At 36.3% G+C, this 17,149-nt stretch overlaps 1 protein-coding gene across 1 annotated transcript in view; it reads right to left on the bottom strand.

The window, feature by feature from the left end:
- Positions 1-5,136: 5,136 nt before the first annotated feature.
- TMPRSS11A (transmembrane serine protease 11A) overlaps positions 5,137-17,149 on the bottom strand; it is a 68,902-nt gene continuing 56,889 nt past the window's right edge. Inside the window, exons 8-10 of the mRNA XM_042781215.1 lie at positions 16,606-16,865; positions 12,036-12,178; positions 5,137-5,298 (exon numbers count right to left, since the gene is read on the bottom strand). Of these exons, the coding sequence (XP_042637149.1) occupies positions 5,137-5,298; positions 12,036-12,178; positions 16,606-16,865 (565 nt within the window). The remainder of the gene's footprint in view (positions 5,299-12,035; positions 12,179-16,605; positions 16,866-17,149) is intronic.

Consider the following 17,149-nt stretch of genomic DNA (forward strand, 5'->3'; position numbering starts at 1 on the left):
GCAAAATGTCCCTTCAAGAAAGAAAAAGAATAAGAAGAGGTTGAAGAAGAAGCAGAGGAGGAGGAGGAGGACAAGGTGCAAGAAGAAGCAGCGAGGGGAAGAAGAAAGAGATAATCCTGGATGTCTACATAGCTGTTTGGAGGTATTGGAATTTGTGAAGTTCCTGGGAGAAAAACAAAGAAAGGACAGATAGGAAGATCAAATGAAAACAAAAGAGGGTGTGGGGACTGCTGCACAGTAGTGATTTGGTTTTTGGCCTGATTTCCAAATATGCTTATGGGTTTTTTGTTGTGCTCATTTAAAAGAATGTGGGAGAAAAGTTTTTGAGTCAGAGCAGCTCCTGAAAGGTGAAAATCATGCATGGAGGGTCTGCTTTTATTTTGGTTATTTCTGGTATAGGCAGAGAGAAGGTCTTTCAGAAAATTCAAGAATATGCAAAATGGGACCAGTACATGTTACAAGAACCATGTAAAAGACAGTGGTTGGAGGAAGCAGTCAACAACTGGAAACTAATTTCTTGACCTTATAGGAATTATAATTACCTCAATTAATTTATTTTTTTACTAATAATTTTTTTAAAACTTAATATATACAGAATGCTGTTCTAAATACTGTGGTAGACAAAAAAAAGAATAGTGTACAGTTTATAGCCCTATGAAACTTAAAATATTTTAAGTGATAATATCTGCACATAAAAACTTTACAGAGTAAAGTATTGTGGAGGAATAGAAATGTTCAAAGAGGTTTTGGATGGAAAGTACTTTTGTCTGGGACAATTAAGAAAGTCTTTTCAGGAGAGTCTATATTTGAACTAGACTTCCCTGAATGAAGAGAACTGTATGACCATAGGGGAAAATGTGTTACAGAATTAGAAAGTAACATCCAGAGTTATAGAATCACTGAACACAAACAAAAGAGTTATATTAGTCATTTATAAACTGTAAAGGGCCTTAAATGCTATAAAAAAACTCCAAACTCACTGCTGTCGAGTCAATCTGACTCATAGTGAACCCTCCTTGGGTTCCTGAGGTGGTATCTCTATGGCCAATCTTCCTTGCAAGGAGTGGCTGGTGGGTTTGAAATCCCAGCCTTCTGGTTAGCAGTCAAATGCCTTAGGCACTACGCCACCAGAGCACACTTAAATGCTATGACAAAATGGAATTCTATTTGTCAGGCAAAGGGGAAACTAATAAAGATTTGAGAGCATTGGAATATTATCTCTGAATATCATTATAGTCTGGCTGTAATTTGGTAGACAGAGTAGGGAGAGTTTAAAAGTGGATAGAGCAATGGGAGAGGGTGAAATAATAATACAGTGTTAATTATAATGGATGATTATTTCACAGCAATTATAATGGATAATTATTTCACAGCACTGCAGGTCATGGCTCATTAGAGTGTGAAATCAGTTTGGTTATGAGATCAGCATTTTAAAAAATGAAACAGAATAGACTAGAATTGAGGTGTAATAAATTGCCTGGTATGGCTTTTCTAGCCATAATCTTTGTAACTCCCAGTTTGCCATGAGCATCTGAGTAGCTGATTGTTAAAGTTATCCACCTGGGGTATTTCTGTTGAACTAGCACAAAGTAATTTTCTGGGAAGTTTGCTCTCTTAGGTGTATAGAATTCTGATTTTGGGATTGGTTAGTTTAGCCATGCTACCAGGCTAAAAAGGAGCCCTCCTAGAGGCAGAAGAAGTCTCTCACTACTGGCTGAGAGACATGCTGCTGAGAAAGAGACATGAGAGACATGTGCTTCTGAGAGAGAGACATGCTACTGAAAGAGGCAGAGAGACTGCTGCTGCTGAGTGAGATGGCCAGCTGCGAGAGACTGAGCGTGCTCCTGGACTTAAATTGTAACCTGTTGCTTCCCTAATAAATCTCATAATCTGTGAGTGGTGTCTGTGAGTTCTGAGTGACCACTACAATGAATTGTCAAGCCCAGCAGAGAGGTGGTGAGTGCCCTGGGAGGGACAATTGGTGTCAGGGTTGGTAAGAGGGCTGGAGGGTGGCGGCATGTCTGGCCTCATATGACCAGGCTGCTGATATGATTCTGTCCTCCTCTTGTGTGGTTAGAGGAGGTCAGAAGATGCCACTTCTTTGCTCTTTTAACAAGAACCAAGAAAAATAAAATAGGATAGATCAAATTCCATTGCACTTAGAAAAGGTATTATTTTATGAAACATCTGTTTCAAAGTTTAATACGTATGTATGGAGTTGTGATTTAAAATGTACTTCTTCCTGTTTTTTGTGTCAAGATAGAGAAACTCTGCCAGAGGATGTATTTACAAAACCTGTCTTCATGATGATACTTGATGGTACTCTGTAAGTATTCTCTGGTTTAGGCAGGAGTATTAGAGGAACCGTCTCAGCACATTGAATGAAGGACAATAAATCTGTATTTGAAATTGTCACTTACTGACTTACCATTGATTCTGCTATTTCTTTTAGGACCATGATAGTAAATATTCAGCTTAATCAGGAGACTATATGTTTTGAATGATCAATCTTTGAACTATTGTTTATATTTCTGAAAACGATCAGATGCTTTCACAGTATTGATTCTCAGTTGGGAGAAATTTTACCCCCAAGAGACACTTGGCAATGTCTGGAGATATTTTAGGTTATCATAATTTGAGAAGAAAGGATGTGCTCCAGGCATTTAGTAGGCAGAGGCAAGACATGCTGCTGAAAACATCTCACAACGCACAGGACAGCCCCCCTAACAAAGAATTATCCAGTCCAAGATGTGAATAGAGAAACCCTGCTTCAAATAACCCAAACCCATTATTTAAAAGAAACGTAATTCTTACAACAGTTGAAAAAGATTCATGATACTCGTAAACACAAACTCAGTGATGTGGTTTGTAGTATGCACTGATCAGCAACTTTATTATTAGTTTTAAAGTGATATTATATTAGTCATTACTTATATGTGGCCCAGAATGAAATATTGCACAAAACAGTTTACACATACAAAGTTTATAACCCTAAGATCATTTCCTGAAGCTTAACATTAAAAGTCAGAATTATATATTACCACCATGACAGAGAATATTTTATATGTCTATGTATATTTATAGGAGCTCTGGTGGTGTAGTGCCTAAGGCATTTGACTGCTAACCAGAAGGCTGGTGGTCCACCAGCCACTCCTTGGAAAAGGAGGTTGGACAATCTACCTCTGTAGTGATACCACCTCAGAAACCCAAAGAGGGGGTCACTATGAGTTGGATCCGACTCAACGGCAGTGTGTTGTATTGTTATATGTATGTTTATATATATGAATAAGCATTTTTGTCTTAAAGTAAGTTCAGAGACTTGGAAACCAGCTGCCTAATTGAATCTCATCATTTAAAATCTTGATCTGAAGAGTCTCATAATTATAAACAGATTCACTAGCACTCACTGAAATTTATATAGATCTGGTGATTCAGTAAATGTAGTGAAGACAAAGATCTTGAGTAAGATATTATATATAATGATAAAAGTATAAGGAAGAGGTCAGGTAGATTGGAAATTAGATCCTAGATCCACTGGGGTTACTAACTACCTAAGTAGCTTGATCAAGTCTTTTAAGTTTCTTGCTTCAGTTCTCTTATCCATAACATAAGTGTTTTGAACTGTATGATTTACTTATATAATCTTTTCTAAATCTTAAAATTTTGAGTCTAAATTACAGATCACCTGTTTAAATGAATTGTAAGTTTCTTTTAGATTATTTTAGGCTAATTTTCTTGCCTTCTCAATAGCACTGTTTGCGGGAAGCGTTCTGAAGTAGCTCCATTATGTCAATGATTATGTATTAATAAGCAGCTTTGTCTTGAACTAAGTTCAGAGACTTGGCAGCCAGCTGCCTAATTGAATCTCATAATTTAAAATCCAATGGTTTGGCTTGTATTTGAACTACAATGTGTAAAAGACACCCTGGCCTTCAAACCTCGACATTTATCCAGCATTGTCAAGTAGAGTAAAAGTATCCACAAAGCCTTCATTTAATTGTGTTATGGGTTGCATAAGCCTGGCTCTTCTAGTGTCTTGACTTTATTTAGGGGATATATTTGCTCTTGCAAACAGCCTTGCTCAATGCATTCTGTTTTAAAAAGAAACATTTTAAACTAGGGTTTCCTAACAGTAATAGGCCACTTATACAAGCATTAGGGAGTAATTTGCTGTTCGATACTAAGGATTAAAAGTGGTTGTTGTTGCTTTCTCTGTGGAGAAAAACAATGCTTTTGTTCTCTTAGTGTTTTGTAAATTGTCAGATTTTTCTAGATATTTAGTCTTACAATAAAAATGTATAAAATCTCTCTCTAGTGGTCTAAACGTATAAATGCATCTATAAAATGCCATTCTTGTGTCCTTGTTAGGGACTGCTCATGAGACTACAATCACCTTCCCAAAATATATTTTTCTAAAAGAAAAAATAATCAGAATAAATTCATTTTTGATTAATCCATCATGCTTTCTTTGGGTATATTGTGGGGTAAGGATATGTGTGTGTGTTTGATGAAATTACCAAAAAAATGAGGTGGTATCATAATTGAAAAAATTTTAAAATCTCTGGCTTGATTTACCACTGGATGTTTTCCTAGATGTAACTTTCTTTTGTGTATGTCCCATAAGTAAGTTTAGAAGTAGCAAATTTATTTCTTATACTGGAAAAATCTCTTTGGACCACCTGGAAGAATAAGGGAAAAATGTATTTGAGAGTTCTGGAGAAATGACAAGAAATTATATAAGGAATTCATGAACTCTTTGCAAAAATAATTTTTTTAAAAAACTTTCAGTTAAAAGGGGACACCTCTGACAAAGACACTCAAAATCTCACTGATTATCCTCACATAATTTGTTTGATTTCTCATTTATACTCCAACTTGCATATGATGAGTGGTGTATCTACTGTTGTTTTCTAGTCAGACTAAATGATCTCATTGTTTTATAAATAAAAACCACTTATACATTGACTATGGGTTATTGATTGATTAAAGGGCTTTTCAAACAAATCGTGTCATATGTTTTGTGTTGCTAGGTCCGTTCATTTAATCTTAATTTATTGTACTATATCTACCAATTATTTGAATTCTTATACATGTATGACCTGCATATAGCTCTCTTTGTTTAATGTTTATGGTGAACTAGAGACCTGTTTTTGAAGCAATCCACTTTCGATAGTAAGTCACTTTTGTGTAGACTCCAGGTTTATTCTTTTGTCCACAGTTATCTCCCCAGCTCACAATTCCAATGAGATACCAGGTATCTTTAAGATCCTTTGCAACTAAAGGTCCTCCAGAATCACCCTAATAATTAAAAAATAAAGAAAATTAGATAAGCATAAAGCTTATTATTGAAAGTATTTTGATTAACCACATATTTTATTAGTAGATAGTAGATGCACACATAACCAATCATAGAGTAATTAATTTAAACATAGATTTCTAAAGTTACAAAGAGTTTTATCCTCCTCCTAAGTTCCCTTCACCACATCTTTACATGTATAGTATCTTAATGTTTGTTCATTATCAGTGTTTATATTAATATCACTTTGTAAATGTTGGCCACTGATGAGTCAAGTAACATATTTTGATTCTATTACCTCTTATGGGAAAATTTTGATTTTGTAGAATTAATAATGGAGTTCCCCCCCCCCATTTGGCTAGTTTTCTGTGGGCCTGTGGCAAATGTTGAATGCTCCAAAAGATCTACCAATTTTTCTGGGAAGGAAGATTGGGCAATCTACTTCCATAGAGATATCACCTCAGAAACCCAAGGAGGGGTCGCTAAGAGTCAGAAACAACTCGATGGCAGTTCTTCTTCATCATCATCATCATCATCATCATCATCATCATCAAGAATATCAGACAATTAACTTGTTGGTTCCAGTACCCATCTGAAGACCTTTCCATCCTCACCTTCCTAACTCCTTTTTGTCCACCCTAGCACACATGGGAACATGTGCTGGCAAATGTACACACACTCAGTCACACATATACACACCTCTCTCTTTTATTCTGCTCTAACTTGGATTGGTTATTTTCTAAGCTTGGTACAGAGGTATACATCTGAGAGTTTCTTAACCATTCTTTTGTGTTAAATCCATAATATTTTTGATCTTATGCCTTCCTCTTTCTTAATACCTCCTTTTGCTGAGGTACCCCTCTCAGGTGGTTTCCTGAGAAAGAGGGTATGGGAGATACAGTTGGTTCCCCCCCCCCCTCAAAATGCCTCTCTTCTACCCTCACACTTAATAATTAGTTTACATGGGCAGAAATTTATGTTGAAATCATTTTTCCTTTGAATTTTGGAAGCATTTTCCAATGTCTTCTAGCTTCTAGCATTACTGTTTGGAAGTTCTATGCTTCTTCCTTTGAAGCTTCCTGGTTGTCCTCCTTAACCCTAGTGTTCTGACATTTCATAGTGGTATGCCTTGGAGAGGACTCATTTGTGCACAGCACTTGTTGGGCCCTTCAATAGGAGATATATGTGCCTCAGAACTAAGAATATTCTTTTATTCTTTAATGATTTACTCCTATGACTTCTGTTAGGTGTGCCTTACCAAAGCCATGGTATTTACAATCACCTCTTATATATGTGAGAGGTGGACAATGAATAAGGAAGACTGAAGAAGAGTTGATGCTTTTGAGTTGTGGTGTTGGTGAAGAATGCTCAGAGTACCATGGACTGTTAAAAGGCTAACAGATCTGTCCTGAAAGAAGTGCAGCCAGAATGCTCCTTGGAAGCAAGAATGGCCAGACTTTGTGTTACCTACTTTGGTCAGGTTGTCAGAAGGGACCATTCCCTGGAAAAGGTAAAGTGAAGGGTCAACAAAAAAGGGGAAGGCCCTCAATGAGATGGATTGCCACAGTGGCTGCCACCATGGGTTCAGGTACAGCAAGGATCATGAAACTGGCACAGAATCAGGCAGTGTTTCATTCTGCTGTGTGTAGGGTCGCCAAGAGTTGGGGACAACTCGATGGCACCTAACAACAACAACATCAACTTCTGTTTTCAGACTCCTATTCATCTGATGTTGTATGTCCTGAGTTTATTCTCTAATTTTCTTAACTTTTCTTGTTATTTTTCTTCTTTGTCCTTTTCTTCTTTCTGAGAGATTTCCTTGATTTTATCTTCCAATTCATCTATTCGATTTAAATAATCATTATCTTCTCTGTACATTCCCCAATATGACTCTTGTTCTTTGATTCTAGAGTAAAGTAGTGGAGACCACATTGGAAACTCAGTGCATGTTTGTTGGGTAGGTCTCTGGTTAATTCTTTTTTGGCCAATCTGCTTAATTCTGGTTAGGAATTTCCAAATATTAATACATGATGATTCTTTTTTCTGAGATATAAGTTTAGAGAGAAGAATCTTTCAGCCTCTTGTATTGGGAAGAAATTGGAGGAGAGGTACATAGCTGGGTGTAGCATTTTGGTACACAAAATGGGAAGGGGCTGAGGGCCTCTTTTTTGTAGATACAGGGCCTCTAATTTGTAGATACAGAATATACATTTGTAGAAATGCCAAACTCTTTTTCCCAAGGTGGTTTTCCCAATTTTGTCTTTCTTTTTGGTGATTTTAGAAGGGTTTGAAGAAGAAACAGAGATAAACCTGAATGTCAAGTTTTCCATGCTTAATCAGATGTTCCAATCTACACAGTTTATAGATGAAGAAAGAAGAAATCTAGAAAATCAAATGTATTTAAAAATCCTATCCAAGGAACTTGTAGGATGAAGAAGGCAAGAAGTTTGACCCCTTGTCTAAAGCCCAAATGAGAACACATTACAATTCACCTGATAGTTATACACGGCCAAACATAATTTAATCTGTCTTTATCCATTCAGAGCAAGACTTTGCTCTGCTTTGGGGCTTTAATCATGAATAGCCATGCTTACTGCACTGTATAGGAATATGGCTTAGTATTGTCATGGACCTAGTCCAAGCTCTGGAAATCATTTTTTCCTTTAAGAATTCTCCAATAGTAGCATGGTTTGTTGATAGTCATCTGTTTAGCAAGAAAGAAAGGTCAGCTTTTCCCTCCCTCTGGAAGGCTGTTTAATACAGTTTTCCATTAGATGTGATGCTGATTAGATCAGTTTTTAAAAATCCAGGATATGATCTTGTCTTCATTTCCTTCAGTTAGAAAATGAAAGTTTTAAAAAATCTCAAAATGAAAACTAAATGTATAACAGAATGTATTCCATCTATAAGCAACAGTCTGTGCAATTTGAGAGGAGTGGGGAACAGAGAGTTAAAATTATTCAGGATCTCATGCAGAGCATTAAAATGATATTGAGTTATCTATAGTTCAGAAAATATGGTTACATTATCGTAAGCATTTTGGGATTTTATAACTGACGTGGAGATTTATATGCTTTTCTCGAACTTCAGTACAAGTAGAAATCAGTTGGAGGGCTTTTTAAATGCAGATCATTGAGTCTTCGTTTCTAAAGATTCTGTATGTTCTGGGGAGGAACCCAGCATCTGCAATTTTAACAAGTATCCAGTTGATTTTGTTGCAGGTCATCTGCAGCACACTTTTAAATCACAAGGTTAGATGGATTATCAAATAACTTTATTCTGCTTCCTTCTTTCTCTCTTTCTTTTCCACTCATTCTCATTTCTTCTTAAGCAATCACTCACTCAAGAAGCATTCTATAAGCAAGGGGCTATGGCAGAAGGTACAATGATAAATAGTGCAGAGCCTGTGTCTCCAAGGTCCTTTTTATCTATATGAAGAAGCAGGGCACAGATTCACAGCTAACCGTTTACCTAATAACACAAACTGTATGTGCTTCAGTGCCGAATTAATGTCCCCCCAACAACACCAAAGGTCAGAGACACAGAAGTTGGCCTGAAACTTGAGTGATAAATAGATCACATGGCATTCTAGGTAGGAGTATAGTGGGCAGATGTCCAGCAACATCTCCATGTGAGTGTTTCCAAAGCACTTGAAATTCAACGTGGCTGACACCAGACTCATGATCTTTCCCCTACATTCACACCTTTTCTACTCTTACCTAACTCATTGATTAGTACCACACTCTATCCAATTCTCAAGCTGGAAACTTAGATATTATACTTTGTCCTTCTTCTTCTCTTCACTCATTTAGAATACATCACTTCATTTTGTAAATGTTCCTTCTTAAGTATTCTATTCATCTCTAACTTCAAGTTACCTTCTTAGTCAAATGACCAGTAATTTTACCTGGATTTCTGCAGTAAATACTAATGATCCACAATGGTCCTTCTCCAAAACAGTTTCCTTACGGTGGCCAGAATGATCTTTGCAATATTCAAATTTGATCACACCAGCCCTTTAATATAACTAAAGGAGCCTGAGTGTGCTAGGGATTGATGATCAGCTGCTTACCTAAATAAAGGCTGGTAGTTTGAACCCACTCAGTAGCTTTACAAAAGAAACAATCTGGTGAGCTGCTTCTATAAAGATTACAAGGAAACCCTATGGAGCAGTTCTACTTTGTCAGACGTGGGATTGCCTTGAATGGAGAGCCTACTTGATGACAGCTAATTACAACAATTGAAATAATTTAATTAAAATCATTTAATACTACTTACTATAAGCATTTGACTGCTAACCAGAAGGTTGGCCTTTCAAACCCAGCATCCCCTCTGCAGAAGGAAGATTGGGCAATCTATTTCCATAAAGATTGACTGCCTCAGAAACCCAAAGGGGGTTGCTGTGAGTCAAAATCGACTTGATTACAGTGATTTTTTTTTTTTTTTTTAACTATAAGCCAGGCAGTGTTTTGAGAGCTTTACACATATTACCTAATTTAATATCATCTTATTTAATATAAACATTTTGATTAAAACTTTTTGGTCACTTTTAATTGCTCTTGGGTATAAAGGGCAAAATAATTAGGCCACAGTCTGGCCTTTCACCAACTCCCCTACCTGTGCCATTGGACCTCTAGCATTCTGTATTCCACCACATAGTCTTTAATATCCTAGAATTCTTCCTGATTCCTTCATCATAGGGCCTTCACATTTGATATTTCTTTCTGGGCAACATCCATGCCCCATCTTTCTGGTTAACTCTTAACACCTGTTTCATGTTCTTGTTCATCTCAGCCACCACTACCACTTGCCTACAAGTTTGTCCTTGCTAGTTATGTTCAGTTCTCATATAAACTCATAGAACCATGACCTTTTCATTCCATGCACTCTTTTTCTGTTTTTTTCCCTCATTGTTATAAATATTTCATTAATGCATGTCTTGTCTACTAGACAGTAATTTCCATGAAAGCCTATTTTTGTTCATGATAGTATCTACTACTTGTCAGAGTGTGTGGCATAAAGTAAGGCACTTAGCATCTTTTGAGTAAACAAATAGTCTTAAAACAAGCATAATATGACTAGGGACAAGTTTGAACTAATTTTACTATACTTTATGTTTAAATTAATTATGAGCACTCAAGAAAAATATTGCCAAAAGACCCATCTACTGTTTCTTGAAATGATTTCAATTAGTGTGGAGGCTGCCTGTGGGTATCTTTCTTTCCTCAAAGTCCTGACTGAACTAGAAACAGTAGGGGAATTACAAGTTAGGATTAAGCTGTCAAAGCCTTTCATTTCTTGGTTTTATATCAGCAATTCTGACCCTTTGTTACATGTATTTGGGTCTAACCTTACCAGATCTATGGTTGAAAAAAATAAGTGCTGTCTCCTCTTTCTTTCCAAAGCTGACTCTGGGACTTATTGTGTATATAGGAGATTTATTGGGTTCTAGACTACAACTCGGTAAATTTACAAAAGTTAAGCTGATGTTGGTATTCTTCTGATCCCAGGTGGATTGCTTGGATGTCTGTTCTTATCATGTACCCCAGTTACAATCATTGCATTCCTGTCTTGATTCCTTGTGCCTGAGTCATTTCTTTGATAACTTCTATTTTTCCATGGCTTGAGCTTTATCTCATCACTCACTTGCATGGTCATGGGACAGGAATCTTACTTCTGCTCCTCAGTCCATGGTAAAGCCTCTCTATGACTGTCATTACTTCACAAGGCTCATCTAATCCCTCTGTTGCCACCATCCACTTGTCTGCTTTGGCATTGACCTCTTGCTACAGTCCCTGAATTTTAGCTACTTCCTTACATATTCTTAACAACTAAACCTAGATGTATACCAGATCCTCCTGCTCTTATGCACCCTATTGTGTTACAAAATTCTGTGTTCCTTTTCTAATAGTGGCTGCCTATGGTGTATAATCTGTGGGACTCTGGGCAGGGCTTTCTGTCACTTGGTATCAATACAATTTCCATCACTTCACTATAAGAGAACTTTCTTAAAGTTTTCAAAAATCTCAAGTTAAAAAGCAATACTTCCAGGAAGGAGCACACTTTATACTTTTGTCAGGAAATACAGATGGGGACACTGGGAAGGACACTAAGCTATTCACAACAAGGCCTGACCTACCTTGTCAGCATTAACCAGTCCCCTTGTCTCCTGCGTGCCTTGTGCTTGAGATACAACAAAGAGATTACTTGAAATTCCCTCCAATATGACTTGTAACTTCATAATTTTGGCTATTTCCCTTCTCTTTCCTAGAATATTCTTTTATGATTCTATAACAAGATAAATGCTTTTATCCTCTAAGGCATCATTTAAATATCATTTCTTTAATAGTTGTTCTAAATTTGTTTCCTTCAAGGAAGAAATAATGTCTCTCCATTATATGATTTAAAACATTTCATCATAGTTCATTATATATGATTGCTTCCTTGCTAGAATATACCCTTGAGGTAAGAGACTTGCCTAATTAAACTTTGGATTTCTTGTTATTAAGATATTCTAGTTTTGTTGATTAGTTTGTTTGATAGTATCAAAGGCACCCTTTGCTTATTTAATTTTACTTAACAAAACATAAAAAATATGTTTGTGTTTTGAAATTTACAGTTAAAAATTTTTTGAGTTCACATATCTGTAGTTTGTACTAATATAAAGAACATAGAATATTTCCTGAACTAGATAATTTTTTTTTAATTAATAACATCAGATAATTTCTTCCAAACCTACCCTGCAGGCATCATAAATTCCTTCCAAGTATCCAGCACAAAACATTCCAAATTTTATATCAATGCCATACACATGTGGTTGCTTGCACACGTCATCACTTATGATTTTCAGTCTGGCTTCTCGAAGATCATTTTGGGACTCCCCTTAAGGAAAATCAAAGTAATTTTAGTATTTACAATCAGAAATTTATCTTTTTCATATTAAAATTATCAATACAGAATGAGGTTAATATAAGAAGTCTCTAGAGAAGAATACTCTTGTTAAATCTGGTACATGTAAATAATAATTATTGTCATTATCACATTTTATAAACACTTCTGCCAGCAAAAACATAGTGTGAGCATTTTCCTGGGAAACCTTTGTACCTTTACTTTAAAACAGTTGATGTATTTTATTTAGAAAGGCTTTTTTTTCCCCCTAAGTTTGCATTTGTGGATTCTGTATTATTTCCAGAAATTTTATGTATCTGTATCATTTTTTTCCTTAGCTTGAAAAATAACTATAATTGTATGTGAATTTATTTTATCCCCCACAATTTATGAAGTTTCAACATACATAATGCCATTTAAAGGTAATGACTGTACTCATTTATTATACATTTGATACTCCAGATCATACCTCTTGTAAGTTAGATTCTCAGTCTAGAAACCAATAATAGGGTAGATAGATCATTGCCTAGGGTAGAAAACTCAAAATAGTACAAGAATTGATTCTTTGTCCCAAACTATAATATTAAAACATCTGGGAAATTGTGACAGTAGGTAGACAGAATTCTAAGAATAATCTTCAAATTTCTGATGTCAATCTCTTCTTCCAAGTATGCACAGGATGTATAAATATGATGAATGTCACCCCCATGATTAGGTTTTGTTATATGGCAAATGTGAGGCAATTTTGCACATGTAATTAAAGTCTTTGTTGTTGTTATGTGCCATTGAGTCAGCTCCGACTCATGACGACCCCTCCTTGGGTTTCCGAGGCGATATCACTACAGAAGTAGATTGCCCAACCTTCCTTCTGAGGAGTGGCTGGTGGGTTTGAACGACCAGCCTTCTGGTTAGCAGTCAAGTGCCTCAGGCACTATGCTACCAGAGCTCCTATTAAAGTCCCTACTCAATTTTAATTTTAAAAAGGGCTTAGGTCATCTTTGAATTCAGAGACATACTTCTATTAGCATTGAAGAAGCAAACCTTCACGCATTCTACAGTTGCAAGAAACTTAGGGCAATAACCAGGGAGCTTGGAAGAGGAGTCCAAATCTCAGAAGAAATCATAACCCCAGCCAGCATCTTCATTACAGCTTTGTGAGACCCTGAAAACAGGCCTAGCTAAGTCATGTCCAGACTACTGACCCACAGCAGATAATGAACAAGCGCTGTTTGAAGGTGCTAAATTTGTTACACAGAAATAGAATAGTAATAGAGATACTAATTTCCTTGGAATAGCAGTTCAGGATTTATTTCTGGAGAGGTGTTCGCTAACACTTTTTTAAAGTGCTCAGAAAATATGTGTGAAACTCAGAAATACTCTAAAGAATTTTTCAAGTCATCCAATTCTTTGAATTATGTGTATGTTTTTGCCTACCTACATTTATCAATTGAAAAACAGTTTATGCCCAGTGCTAGGAAGGATAAGGTGAAACCAACAATCTATGTATTGTAGGTAACAGTGTAACTTCATCATAACTCTTTCAGAAAACAGGCTGGTAAAAATTATTTCAACTTTTAACAAGTATAGCCCATAAGTTCTGGACATCTCAACTACTGTGGGAGTGCTTAATGACATTTCTCACCAACTATTGTTTTTTTCAAAGAATGAGCTTTATCCATGGATCCACGTATTATGTACATGTTTTGGATTATTAATTTTTCTTTTTTTCTTGTTTCCATGTTCATTCACTTACACTATTATCTTTATTATTTCTTTCCTTCTGCTTGCTTTGAACTTGTTTTTATCTTCTTTTATAATTTATTACAATAGGAACTTAGATTATCGATTTGAAAATTCTTTTCCAATGTGTGCATTTAGTGTCATGTATTTTCTTTCTCTTCTGCCTTAGCTCCATCTCAGTATATAGATTTCTTAATTTTAATTTACTTTTATATATTTAAAGTTTTTTTCTTTAAGACTTCTTTGATTTAGGATTTAGGAGTGTGTTGTTTAATTTCTAAGCATTTTGAGATTTCCTGGTGTCTTTCTGTTACTGATTTCTAATTTGATTCCATGTGATCAGAGAACATATTCTATGCTATATCAATTATTTTAAATTTGCTGAGGTTTGTTTTCATAGACCTGGGTGCAGTCTAGTCTCTTGTGTGGAGTATTCTATAAATGACAGTTAGATTTTTGCTTCTCATAAAGTATTATGGTAGTATGCATATTTCTGTGCTAAGCTAAAACTCCTGGTAGAAAATTATTCCTCCCACCAAGCCGAAGAGGATTTGGGATGCTCCTTCTATCATCATGTAATTAAAGTCATTACATTACTCTTAAAACTCTGTTTTAAGAGACATTTTAGCAACAGTGCAGACATCATGGTGTCAGACTCGCAGCTTTATTCAGCAACCCCTGTGATTATATGCTATGGATTATATTTTATGTGATTGGTCATAAAGAAAGTAATATGTATCTCAGCTTCAATAATATGCAATAAGATCACATGGGACATGCAGAGAAAATTCAGAGACCACAAACTTCTCTCCAGCTACACTGGTGAAAGGTTATACCTAGTTTCATAGTAGAGACTAAGAGTTAAAAGTTTATTCTTAATGGATTGTCATATATAGATAAATGGTATAGAGTTCTGAAAATGGATTTTGCCTTTCTGCAAAAGATCTTTTGCATCTTCTGAAGCCCAGCATTTAAGAAAACCTCAAGCTATTATTATACATATGTACCAGGACCAGATGATAGGATCCAGAGTATGTCCCCAGAAGCAATCAAAAACAAAATCATTTTTATTTATAGACTAAGATAGTATATAAAGTAAAATCTATTTAGAGAGGGCCATATAAGCTTTAGAGGAGCCCTGGTGGTCTAGTGGGTAAACTTGCCTTAACCAAAAGGTCAGCAGTTTGAACACACTAGCTATTCCATGGACAAAGATATGGTAGTGTACTTCTTTATGGATTTATAGCCTTGGAAATCCTACAGGGCAGTACTAGTCTATTCATACAATGTCACTGTGAATTGAAATTGATTCCATGTAAATGGGTTGGTATGTAAGTTTTAAAAGAGAACTTCTGGCACAGTGGTTAAGCACTCAACTGCTAACTGAAAGATTGGTCATTGGAATCCACCAGCCACTCTATGGGAGTAAAATTTGGCAGTCTGTTTCTGTAAAGATGATAGCTTTTGAAACCCTATGGGGCAGTTATAGTCTGTCCTATAGGGTTGCTATGAGTTGAAATCAATTCATGGCAATGGGTTTGCGTTCTTTTGATGTAAGCTCTGTAATCAGAGGCAATTTACCTCTACACAGTATTGTTCCTGATCACGCTTAAATTGGCATCCTTATTTCTAAGGCAGATTTGGCTGCAACAGGAATTTGTAGCTGAGCAGAAGAAAAATTTGCAAGGTGATTTAGGAAAGTGAGTATGTGTTCTTGATCAGTGCTAAGGGAGGAGGAGATGAAAAGGATAGTTAGAGAGATGAGTTCATGTGGAGAAGGGAGAAAATGAGGAAGATTCTTGGGGTGAAGGTGAACGTGTGGATTATAACATACCCAATGCATAGTTGGCATTACATAGAAAGTATCACATAGAACTTGATTTCAATGCTGAGGGAGCATTTGCTTCTTTTATCTGGAAGCCTACTCCTTTGGAATTGTTTCTTTCTCATTCTGTGCAATTCTGGCCAGGCTGTCAATCACATGTCTGTTTTCCCTGGCATATGTGTAGGAACAAGTATTTGAGTTGGCTCATCAATCCAAGTACCTTTAGACACAAACTGGGCCAAATCAGTATCATTATCAGGAGGTAATGCAGACTCTGGCAGAGAAAGGAACAAGTTCTTCATCTGTTTATTGGGGATGATGTACAGCCAGAGCTGCCACTGACTATTTTTGCCGCAATGTGACACTAGACAACATACGGTAAGGGAAGAACCAAGAAATGTATTCAGAGTCTGATGACATCATGTGAACTATTGTATCTGGCTGTGAAGCTGCACATCTTTTGATATAAAAGTTACAGGTCCAAATTTGTCTGTGTGTCTTTGTTTCTTAAATTTCCATCTATGTAGTGTTTTTTTTTTTTTTTAGTTGCATATATGTCACTTGCAAAACAAGAAGAAAACAAAAACCAAACTCACTGCTGTCAAGTTGGATCTGACTCATAGTGACTCCTCCTTGGGTTTCCAAGGCAGTATCACTACAGAAGTAGATTGCCCAATCTCCCTTCCAAGGAGTGGCTGGTGGGTTTGAATCGCCAGCCTTCTGGTTAGCAAAACAAGAGCCCCTATTAATCCAACCAAGCTGTGTGGATATGGCTGACAGGATAATATTGATGCAGATTAAACCACCAGGCCCTAAGTAGGGTTTAGTACTCTGTAATGTCTTCTGAGATACCCACCACCATAGAAAAGTGCTCCAAATCCTGTGATGTAGACAGTCAAATTTGGTCGAAAGGATGCAGAGGCTTCTGGCAAACAAATCCGGCGTATGTCATCAGTAAAGGTGACTTTGGGAGAGAACTGTACAACAGCAATGTCATATTCTCTTGCTGGAGAGTGATATTTCTCATGTACAATAATTCTTTTGACATTTCTTTTCATTAAGGGAGGGTTGATTGTTGTTCCAAAGCTAACAGTCCATTGATGTGGATTTGCATTACTAGAAAGGGTTAGAAATTAACAGACTTTATGAACTGCACTAAGAAAAAAGATAATATCATCTTTGAAGTATTTTGCTACAGTTATAATTTTATTTGACCTTCTAAATATAGTGTATTGCTACTGTTTTGAAAGATAAAGTATTTACATACAACAGACACCACAAGGCAAAATAGATGAGTGGGACCTCCTAACAATCAGACACTTACGTGCATCAAAAGATTTCACAAAAAGAGTGAAAAGAGAAGTCACAGGCTGGGAAGAAAATTTTGGCAATGATGTATC

This window comes from Orycteropus afer, unplaced genomic scaffold (genome assembly GCF_000298275.1).
Source record: "Orycteropus afer afer isolate SDZICR_OR568_19922 unplaced genomic scaffold, OryAfe1.0 scaffold00098, whole genome shotgun sequence".
In the NCBI taxonomy this organism is placed as follows: Eukaryota; Metazoa; Chordata; class Mammalia; order Tubulidentata; family Orycteropodidae; genus Orycteropus; species Orycteropus afer.